This window comes from Equus quagga, chromosome 5, assembly GCF_021613505.1.
Source record: "Equus quagga isolate Etosha38 chromosome 5, UCLA_HA_Equagga_1.0, whole genome shotgun sequence".
Classification (NCBI taxonomy): Eukaryota; Metazoa; Chordata; class Mammalia; order Perissodactyla; family Equidae; genus Equus; species Equus quagga.
This window is the reverse complement of record NC_060271.1, coordinates 14,403,859-14,414,296: the sequence shown is the minus strand read 5'-3', so window position 1 is coordinate 14,414,296 and position 10,438 is coordinate 14,403,859. Positions and strand designations below refer to the sequence as shown.

General features: G+C 55.7%; 2 protein-coding genes across 2 annotated transcripts; both read left to right on the top strand.

The window, feature by feature from the left end:
- The first annotated feature begins 1,280 nt into the window (after positions 1–1,280).
- Positions 1,281–4,695, top strand: DPH2 (diphthamide biosynthesis 2). The gene is made up of 6 exons (XM_046661898.1): positions 1,281–1,727; positions 1,943–2,055; positions 2,310–2,533; positions 2,733–3,416; positions 3,505–3,681; positions 3,763–4,695. Exons 1-6 carry the CDS (start codon positions 1,581–1,583, stop codon positions 3,885–3,887), a joined length of 1,470 nt encoding a protein of 489 aa, XP_046517854.1. The 5' UTR covers positions 1,281–1,580; the 3' UTR covers positions 3,888–4,695.
- A 1,492-nt stretch (positions 4,696–6,187) lies between these two features.
- On the top strand, positions 6,188–9,682 carry ATP6V0B (ATPase H+ transporting V0 subunit b). The gene is made up of 8 exons (XM_046661755.1): positions 6,188–6,485; positions 7,205–7,253; positions 7,499–7,582; positions 7,709–7,786; positions 7,990–8,059; positions 8,193–8,244; positions 8,462–8,652; positions 9,375–9,682. The coding sequence occupies exons 1-8, from the start codon at positions 6,203–6,205 to the stop codon at positions 9,399–9,401; spliced, it is 834 nt and encodes a 277-aa protein (XP_046517711.1). The 5' UTR covers positions 6,188–6,202; the 3' UTR covers positions 9,402–9,682.
- Positions 9,683–10,438: the final 756 nt, after the last annotated feature.

Below are 10,438 nucleotides of genomic sequence, written 5' to 3'. Positions count from 1 at the left end.
GGAGGAAGAGGAAGGGGGGACCCAGTGTTGTACCCATAGCTCCCCACCTCTGTGGTACCGGCCCAGCACGCTGTGGTCAGGGCTTGGTCAGGACCAGGGACAGCTCCAGGCCTGCTGTCGCTCTCCTCCATTAGCAGGGTTCCCTATCTTTCTGGCTCCTCAGCCATAGTTCCACTCGTGCCGGTTCTCAGGCCCCTTAGCCTTCTCCTCAGTAAGATCTGACAAGCAGGACAGGGTTCTCCCCACTCCCATCCGTGAGCCTTGAGTCTCCTTGAAGGTGATAGGAGAACTGGTTACTCCTACATTTGTCTCACTCCTCCCCTGTTCTTTTCCCAACCTTTGCACAAATTGCGTCCTCCATTCTTCATCATCAGTCTCTTCCCATGCCAGTCAGCGTCAGTGCCCCTCTCATCTGCTGCCCCCTGAGGCCGCTCTGTCCCCCTTCCCCTTCCCCTCCTCAGTGCCATTCTCATTTTGCTCTGGATTTCTCACTTCTGGGATACGTGGAGCTGTTTCACATACTTTCAGTCCTTATTCTCCTGCTACATGGCATCCAGGTGTCTTCCTCCTCCTTCCCACATGACCAAATATAGCATGTATAAGCTAGGAGGATGAGGGGTCCAAAGCCTAGCTTCTGAAATCTGGGCTTGATACTGATCATGCCAGTGATTAGACAGGTTCTAGTTAGAAGTCTTAGAACCTCAGTGTCCTCATCTGTAAAATGGGACAATTCTTACTCCAAAAGATTTTAAACTCTAGGAATGTAGTGCCTGGTGAACAGTAAGTGCTCAATGTTTGCCTGATAGACAGCTGTGAGAATAATAGTGAATGCTTTCAATGCATGTGGTATGCAAAGGACTACTTTGTAAAGTTTTATAGCTAAATTAATTTGACTCACAATCCTGTCGGGAGTACTATTTACAACCCCCATTCTGCAGATGAGGAAACAGCCATAGAGATGTAGAATAACTTTCCTAAGATCCTCAGTAAGTAAAGCGGCAGAGCACAATATTCAAAGCCAGGCAGTTTAGCACCAGAATTAAAAATTATGCACCGCTACCTCCCAGAAGATAGAGTACCCATGAAGTGCTTAACAGTGTGCGGCGGACAGGAGCTGCTCAGACTGGAGTAGTTATTTTCAGGAAGCCAGTATTCCTGAGGGCTGGTGGCCGTGCTGACCCCGAAAACCCCCAGCGCCGGGAACTCCAACACCCACAAAGCTCCGCGCCATCCTCTGGGGCGCTTCCGGTTGGCCTGGCGTTCTGAGGCCGGCCATTGGTTCTCTGTGGGCATCTTGACGAGGATTGGAGGGCGGGAGCTATCTGGTTTAAGATTGGTAAGATTGCTGTCAGCCCCGCCTCAGGAACCCGGAAGTAATCTCCCCCTAGGCCCCTGTGTAGCGGAGAAACGTGAGTTTGGAGCGGCAGAGGGCTGGTCTGTGGCTGCGGACGGACAGTGACTCTCCAGTCGCCTGCCCCCACCGCGTGCCTCTGGCCCATTGAGGGCCGCCTTTCAGGACTTGGGGGCTGAAGCTGACCGAGGGAAGTCGCCGCTGCATCCCGCCTCCCAAGCTGTGCCTCATGGAGTCTACGTTCAGCAGCCCCGCGGAGGCGGCGCTGCAGCGGGAGGCGGGCGCCGCGGGGCTACTCACTCCTCTCGCGGACCTGGATCGAGTGTACGAACTGGAGAGAATCGTTGGATTTGTCCGCGACCTGGGGTGTCAACGGGTGAGGACAAGTTAGGGAGGGGTGGCTCACCTCTCTGGGGATGGGTCACTCGGAGGATCGGGATCTTGGGAAAGTTTTATGAGGATAGGGTTGGGGGGAGGTGCTCCTCTCGGTCGAGGGGCTTTAAGGTTAGGTGGGGACTCCCGGAAAGTTTTCTTTGGAGAGGCCCTCGGTGGAGGAGAGACTGTTTCTGACTCCATAGTTTGTGCTTACAGGTGGCCTTGCAGTTCCCTGACCAGCTATTGGGAGATGCTAGGGCCGTGGCTACACGACTGGAGGAGACCACGGGATCGAAGATGTTCATTCTGGGGGACACAGCCTATGGCAGGTGTGAACTTGAGCTTAAGGATTGAAGGTGGGGTAAGCCTAGGGATCCAGGGTTCACGGTGTTTCCCCTCTATGACAGTGTCTGCTTTCAATGGCTGTTTCTCCTCAGTGATGATGACTCCTCTCCTGATAACTAGCTCCCCTCAATGACAGTGTCTTCTCTTCATTATTTTTTTCAGTGACCACATTTCCCATTGATGACAGCAACTCTTCTCCTGATGAGAACCTGTCTCACTAATGATCTCTCTCCTGCAGCTGCTGTGTGGATGTGCTGGGTGCTGAGCAAGCTGGAGCTCAGGCCCTTGTACATTTTGGCCCTGCCTGCTTAAGCCCTCCAGCCCGCCCATTGCCCGTGGCCTTCGTCTTTGGTCAACGTTCTGTGGCCTTGGAGCTCTGCGCAAAGGCCTTTGAGGCCCAGAACCCAGACCCCACAGCGCCTGTGGTGCTGCTGAGTGAACCAGCCTGCGCCCATGCCCTGGGTGAGAGGTTTTGCCTGTGCATGCAGGACGGCTGGGCCACCTACTTTGTGCCTTAATTTCCCCATTTCACTCCACTCCCATAGAGCTCTCAATGTAGACTTGACGCCAGCCTTTGCTTTTGGGTCACATTTAGTCTCCTGGGGATGAGGGTGCTCCAGCTTTGCCAGGCCCCAACCCTAACACTACCTCCTTCTTCCAGAGGCCTTGGCCACTCTCCTGCGCCCGAGGTACCTGGACCTGCTTGTCTCCAGCCCGGCTCTTCCCCTGCCAGTGGGTTCCCTCAAACCAGATTCTGAGCCCCTGGAGCGTTTTGGGCGCCGCTTCCCCCTGGCTCCAGGAAGGTGTCTAGAAGAGTATGGTGCCTTCTATGTAGGGGGCCGTGAGGCCCTCCCTGATCCTGACCTCTGCCCAGACCTGAGCCGGCTGCTCTTGGGCTGGGCACCAGGGCGGCCCTTTTTCTCTTGCTGCCCAGACACAGGCTGGACTCAGGATGAAGGTGCCCAAGCTGGGCGGCTAAGAGCACGTAGACGCTATCTGGTAGAGAGGGCTAGAGATGCCCGTGTGGTGGGGCTGCTGGCGGGCACATTAGGTGTGGCCCGACACCGTGAGGCACTGGCACACTTGCGGAACCTGACTCAAGCTGCCGGCAAACGTAGCTATGTGTTGGCCCTGGGGCGGCCCACACCTGCCAAGCTTGCCAACTTCCCTGAGGTGGACGTCTTCGTGCTGTTGGCTTGTCCTCTGGGTGCCCTAGCCCCGCAGCCTTCTGGCGGCTTCTTCCGGCCTGTATTGGCACCATGTGAGCTGGAGGCTGCCTGCAACCCCGCCTGGCCACCTCCAGGCCTGGCTCCCCACCTCACACATTATGCGGACTTACTGCCTGGTGAGTGGTGGGGCCCTGCCTGATCTGGAAACACTCGGGGCATGGAGTTGTGGGGCCAGGATGGATCCTCTATCTCCTCCCATTCCAGGCTCTCCTTTCCATGTGCCCCTCCCGCCACCTGACTCGGAGCTGTGGGACACCCCAGATGTGTCACTCATTACTGGGGAACTCCGACCCCCACCTGCATGGAAGCCATCAAATGATCCTGGATGCTTGGCCCTGACACTGCGACCCCAGCTGGAGCTGGTGGAGAGCAGCCCTGCCGGTCAGTATGACAAGCCTCCACTCTCAGCTGAACTCTTCCCCCAGGTTCAGGCCACTCACTCTCAGTCCTCTCCCTCTGCAGCTTCGTTCCTTAGTTCCCGGAGCTGGCAGGGGCTGCAACCTTGCCTGGGTCAGACGCCGGTGACAGGAGCTGTGAGTGGAAGACGAGGGATTGCCATCGCCTACGAGGATGAGGGAAGCAGCTGATGGCATGTGGGGCCAGAGACACAGGTGGACGTAAGAATCACTGCTAGGCCTTAAGTGCTCCCTGCACCAACCTCACCCTCCACCAGGATCACTGAGGGAGCCTGGAAAGAGGGAGGGCAGGTAGCTCCTCTGAGGACAGGATCCAGCCCTGTCCATCCTGCCACGGCCACAAGGCTTAGCACATATTGGTAGTAAATGCCTGTTGTTTGACTGATGGGGGGAACGGCTTTGGGTCTTCCCTGAAGCTTTCTGGGAGCAGCGTAGGACCTCTTGCCAATCCCAGTTCCTGCCATGCACTTGAGGGTCTGCCCTTGTCAAAGGCATGTGCTGGATGGTCTAGACCAGGGTTTCTCAACCTTGGCACTGTTGACATTTGGGGCTCGATAATTCTTTGTTGCAAGGGGTTGTCCTGTGCATTGTAGGATGTTTAGCATCATCTCTGGCTTCTGCTCACTAGATTCCAGTAGCTTACCCCTCTTCAATAGTGATAACCAAAAATGTTTACAGACATTGACAAATGTCCCCTGTGGGGGCAGAACTGCTCCTAGTTGAGAACCGCTGGTCTACCCCTATGCCATCCAGTACAGTAGCCATCAGACGTATGTGGCTATTTGAATTAATTAAGATTAACAACTCAGTTTCTTAGTCATACCACATTTCAGTGCTCAGATAGCCACATGAGAGGACAGCGCAGCAAGAGGACATTTCCATTGTTGCAGAAAGCTCTGTTGGACAGTGCTGGTCTACTGAGTCCTGTTTGTTTCTCAGGGAGATCATAGAAACTTGAATAAACCAGATACTTTTTCTCCTTCTGTTTCCTTTTGTTCATCAAATACTGCGGGTTGTGCCCCAGCCCTGCGGGTGGAGATCTAAATTGTATTTGATTGGATTCCTGTCCTCAGCAGTGTAGTTTGGAAGAGAGACGGTTAAATCGGCCATTACCACATGGTGAAACAATACTCTCTGTTAGGAGGGAAGTCCCCAGGGGCAGCTGCAGGCCAGAAGAGGCTTCCCGGAGGGGGTGATCTCTCAGAGAAAATAATAATTATCAGGAGAAAAGGGCATTTGGGCAAAGGGTACACCATGCTTAAACACAGGCATGACCAGTATGGTGGGTGCTTAAGCAAAGTGGAGTTGCTGAATCCTGAAGGTTCAGAAGAGTGAAGTGAAGTGAGTCGCGTCTTCATTCCCCACATTTGCTGAGAATCTGGGCATCTTGGCATTGTCCAGCGTGTTGAAGAAGCGGGAGAACAGGGAGATGTGGTCCCTGCCATCCCGGAGTGCCCAGTCTACTGATAGAGGCAGATCTATACACCGGCCATAGTGACCCGGACAAGGCGGGCACGGGCACCATCGTGTATTATACAGATATGTGTTGAGCACCCACTGTGTGCCAGGCGCTGAAAGTACAGCAGTGAGCTCAACAGAAATTCTTTCAGGTGCTTACATTCCCGTGGTGGGGGGAGGTGGACAAGCAGAACACCTCATAAGCCAAATGGTGATAAGTGCATGCCATGGAGAAATATAAAGCTGGGCAGGAATGTAAGGGAGAGGGCATGGCGATATTAAACAGGATGGTCAGGGAAGGCCTCTTCAGGAAGGTGAGCAGAGTCTGAAAGGAAGGTCCGGAGGGAGCCACACGGATAATTAGGAGAAGCAGAGGGAACAAGTGCAAGGGCAGGGAAGTGGGGGTATGGCAGGTATGTTCAAGGAACAGCCAGGAGGCCAGTGCAGCCAGAAGAGACAGTAGGAGAGTAATAGGAGATGAAGTCGGGTAAGGCCCATGGGCAGCCGCATTAGCAGAGGCCTAGTAGGCCACTGTAAGGACTATGGCTTTTATTCCGAGTTAAATGGGGGCCACTGAGGCATTTTAAAGAGTGACTTCTTAAGGATCACCAGGGCGGCGGGGGAGCCCAGAGCATGCGCACCGCCCTGCCTCTGGGTTGGGGAAGGTTTCCTGAAAGAATGATTTCTGAGGACCAGCAGTTGTTAGCCGGGCAATGGGGTGAATACGAAGCCTCTCGCGTCACGCCTAGGAAACGGTATGAGCAAAGTGAGGAAGACAGCAGCCCACCTCACGGAACTGGGTAGGACCGTAAGGGAGGAGGCCCGTGGGATCAGCCCTGGTTTGGAGGCCAAGCTAGGGAGGCCCGCGAGCAGGCTCGGGTGGGAAGCAGGGCTGGTGGGCCGAGGCACGGCGGAGTGTCGGGGCTGGGAGGGAGCAGGCTCGGAGGGACGCGAGAGGGACCGGCCAGACGTCGAGGGAGTTTGTAAGGGCACCTGAGCCGCTCGCGAGGCGCGAGACTACAACCCCCATGACCCTCAGCGCGTGCAGTTCCGGTGTCTTCAGGTTCTACACGGGCAGCGACGCGGCGCAGGGCCCGGCGTGGGGTCACGTGGTGCTGGCTCGTCACGTGGGCGAGTCAGGTGACGCTGCGGGGCGGGCGGACAGTCTGCGGGGCGGAGGGTGGACGCAGGGACGCGGTTTTAGCTCTGGCCCCTCCGACCTGCGCCCCGCCGCCGTTGCCGCCATGACGGGCCTAGCGCTGCTCTACTCCGGGGTCTTCGTGGCTTTCTGGGCCTGCATGCTCGTCGTGGGTGAGGCCGGGTCCTGCGGGCGGGGCCGGCGTCCGGGCCCAGCTGGAGCCCCGCGGGGAACGTGGGGTCCCGGGAGTCCTGCGCCCCAGCGTGGGCTCTTGACCCAGGGACCCGGGACTTGCCTCACGGCCGTCGGGGCCTCTGACCGCGACCGAGGAGGCCCAGATTTCCAGTTGCTAGACGAGGGGCGCGGGCGGGGCTTGTTGGGGGCCGCGAGAGCAGCCCTGGTCCCTTTCTGTCACTATCGCCCCCCTCCCCCGTCTCACTGCTGTCGTCCCTCACTTGCTCCTGAGCGGCCTGCTTGGGTCACGAGCCGGCTGCTCCAGTTCCTCTTTCCCCGGTCGCTTAGGCCTCTCCCCCACCGCAGCTTGTTGGGTAAACAGCGGCTTGGACTGGGCTGGCGGGATCTGGTGGGACCAGGCCAGAGCTCTTGCTTCCTCCTTTTCTCCGGGGTATTCAGGCCTGCCGGTGGCTGCCCGTGGAGGGTCTTGGTCTGGCAAGTGATGTCACTGAGGGAGTGGCAGAAAACGGAGGCCTGAGCAGAGGAATCTGTATGCACAGCTGCGCTTTCCCGTGGGAGCCAGCCTGAAGACTCTCTTGACTTAGGTGTAGGCAGGCCTTTCGGGAGGTGGCTCATCAGCTGGGCAGCAACTTCTTGTCTAAGTTGGGGAGCTTCCCTCTGGAGAGCAGCCCCTAACCCCTTTTTCTCACTATTGCAGGAATCTGCTACACCATCTTTGACCTGGGCTTCCGCTTTGATGTGGCATGGTAAGGGAGGGCAGGGAGAGGACTCCCCTAGGAGCCTTTTCTCTGCAGCCTTCCCTCTTCTCTGATCTGAGCTCCTACCCCACCCCAGCCCAAGCTGCCACGGGTGGGAGATATGAAGTGTTTTGTCTCAGCGTGCAAGACTGGGGTTGGCGTTGGAGGAGGGCAGGGAGGGGAAGGAGGGGAGGGGGATTTTGTGCTCAGGTCTACGCCAGGGCTGAATTGCTTTTCTCCTTGTCTCGCACCAGGTTTCTGACGGAGACTTCCCCCTTCATGTGGTCAAACCTGGGCATTGGCCTAGCTATCTCACTGTCTGTGGTTGGGGCAGCATGGTGAGTCTTGGGGTGGTGGGAGTGGGTGGGGCTGAGTCATAACAGGTGGTGTCATTGGGTCCTTAATCATCCTGGGGGCAGTGACAAGCTTGGGCTCTGCTCATGGGTTTCTTATCCTTCCACCAGGGGCATCTATATTACTGGCTCTTCCATCATTGGGGGAGGGGTGAAGGCCCCCAGGATCAAGACCAAGAATCTGGTCAGGTAAGTGTAGGACCTTTGGAAGTTTGTCAGAATCAGCTGCATTTGGAGCTGCCTGTGTGACCTAACATGCTGCTCCTGACCAACCTTCTAATGTGGGATGTCAGTGGGAGAAAGGTGGGTGGGGACTCTCTGGGGAGGAAGGCTGGTTTCTTTCTCATCTCTTTCTCCTCTTCACCTCTTATGCCTACCACTACCATTACCAGCATCATCTTCTGTGAGGCTGTGGCCATCTACGGCATCATCATGGCAATTGTTATTAGCAACATGGCTGAGGTACGGAGGACCAGGGTGGAATGGGCATCCATTCCAGTGAGTTCTATACATTGTTTAGTGATGGCGGGGGAGGGAGAGGAGGAGGAGGAGTGGCGTAGGGAGTGGTTTCTGATTACTTCTCTGCCTCCCTCAGCCTTTCAGTGCCACTGACCCCCAGGCCATTGGCCATCGAAACTACCATGCAGGTAGGTAGATGTGTGAAGGCAAAAAGCTGGGGCTTCACACCTGCTTCCCTCTTCCCACACCCTAAGTTAGACTCTTCATTTTGATTTTCTCTCACCTACTCTGGCTTGTTGTGCAGAGTCAGAGTGGTGATTGGCCCCTAATTAGTCTATGTTGGGCCCTTGTCCTCATCTCCCCTTGTGCCTGGCTTGACCTCAGTACTCCCTTTCCGTTCCCCAGGCTACTCCATGTTTGGGGCTGGCCTCACAGTGGGCCTGTCAAACCTCTTCTGTGGAGTCTGTGTGGGCATCGTGGGCAGTGGAGCCGCCCTGGCCGACGCGCAGAACCCCAGCCTCTTTGTAAAGATTCTCATCGTGGAGATCTTTGGCAGCGCCATCGGTCTCTTTGGGGTCATCGTTGCAATCCTTCAGGTGCTGAATCCTCTTGGGGAGCCTCTGTCCTTGTCCCCAGTTCACCCTTACCCTCCTTCCAGAGGTGCTGCAGTGTTCCCTTCTCCACCTGTAACTGTAGAGCTGCTAGCAGCTTCCGCCACCTCATTCCCATCTTCTGGTTTTCCCCTTTTGAAGCTTTCCGTTTGTTTCCAGTCTGGTATCACTGATAACTGTCCTGTTTTTTGGTCTGTTGCTTTGTGTTTATATATGTTCCATTTAGTCTCTCTTTCTTTGTTTTGTCTGTTGTTTTGTCTCTTTGTTTGTAGTCTAGACCGGGTTGGGATCTTCTGTGTCTCTATCAGTCTGTCTTGGTGTGTTTGTGTTTCTCAGGGCTTGTGTGCGTTTGTGCTGTTGGTAGGACAGCATATTTCAATTGTGTGTCTCTTATCCGTCGGTCAGTGTGTGAGTATGGCTAAGGATCAGCCTAAGGGTCTGAGTGTGACTGTGGGTGCCTGACTGGGTTGACCCTTGGTGTCTGGTACTGTCTATACATCACTTCTCTCCATCTGTCCCACAGCCTCAGTCAGTGGTTGTCTGACTGTTCCTCTTGATCTGTGTTTAGCATGCCCATCCTGGTCCAGTCATCCGTCTGTTGGTCTGTCTATCCCACCATGGGTTTGCTAGGTCTGATCTTCTGTCATTTGTCACTGTCTTATCTATTTCTCTGTCCCTGCCTGATTTCCCCTGTTCTTCTTTTGCAGACTTCCAGAGTGAAGATGGGTGACTAGATGACCTGTGCAGGCGGGGCCGTGCCCCCCTCTTATTTATTGGTGGTTTTCCCGGGACAGCTGGAGCTGTGCCCCTTAGCCTTTCAGGGGCTTGGTGTTCAGGGCCCTCCCTGCACTCACTCCTTTCTGCCTGTTGACTTGGAGGCGCTGCCTGGCTGGATCCTCAGTGTGGGGAGTGGGCCACTGATGACTGCGTGTGCAGCTGTGCACTCGTGTCCCCCCTCCACCCCCAACCCGTCTTCCCAGTGTTTGTGAAATAAACGTGGTATTTGTCTGGGTCATTGCTGCCTCTGTTGCCCTCCTTCGTCACCTCCTTTCACAGAAGAAGCGTAAACAGGCCTATAGGTTTCAACTTCATGCCAGCCTCTTGCTGACTTTCTGACTCATAAGCACTGTCTCTGCTCCTGACAGAGCTGGCTCCTGGGTGGGGAGGTAAGGGTGCTGGGCTGAGGACTCTAGTCCTGAGTATCTTTAATGAAGGGCACTAGGGAGTCTGGGGATATGGGCCCAGGTGCAAACAGCCAAAGGGTGGGAGGGAGAGGTCTTCCTAGGCCGGTGTCCTCAGGGCTCCGTGTGCTAAGCCCAAGTTGGCCACATCTACTTAACTGTCTCTACCCTCAGGCATCCATCACCCCTTGTCCCTGTGGGACTTGGAGCCCATTCATTTGCCTTTGTCGGCCCATTTCAGCACCATCCCCTCCCAGTAACTGATTTGATCCCAGGGCCCTCCTTCCACTGTCCATTCTCTTACCTGACCTCATATTATCCTAGAAGCCCCTGCCACACACTTCTGTCCACACCTTTACAGGGTCCTGCCCAATTCAGGGTCCCCTGCGCTGACTGGCTGCCCCTTAATCATGCTCCCATTAATGAACTGACAAATCTCTAACCTCCCTGTCCCAGGCGGTGTAACTTCCAGGCCTCCTTCTGTGGCTGAGTTCGCGCTCCAATCCTGACCCCACTCCTCTCTCATGGGTTTGACCACCCACACCCTCTGGTCGCACCTGGAACCCAATCCCTTGGATGAGCCTGACCGA

Bases quoted from the DNA above. Each gene is read 5' to 3' on its own strand.
- DPH2 (XM_046661898.1), top strand. From the start codon at position 1,581: ATGGAGTCTACGTTCAGCAGCCCCGCGGAGGCGGCGCTGCAGCGGGAG. The intron at 2,056-2,309 runs GTGTGAACTTGA...TCTCTCCTGCAG, and splicing joins GGGGACACAGCCTATGGCAG to CTGCTGTGTGGATGTGCTGG. The intron at 3,682-3,762 runs GTCAGTATGACA...CTCCCTCTGCAG, and splicing joins GGTGGAGAGCAGCCCTGCCG to CTTCGTTCCTTAGTTCCCGG.
- ATP6V0B (XM_046661755.1), top strand. From the start codon at position 6,203: ATGACCCTCAGCGCGTGCAGTTCCGGTGTCTTCAGGTTCTACACGGGC. The intron at 6,486-7,204 runs GTGAGGCCGGGT...TCACTATTGCAG, and splicing joins GGCCTGCATGCTCGTCGTGG to GAATCTGCTACACCATCTTT. The intron at 7,254-7,498 runs GTAAGGGAGGGC...GTCTCGCACCAG, and splicing joins TTCCGCTTTGATGTGGCATG to GTTTCTGACGGAGACTTCCC.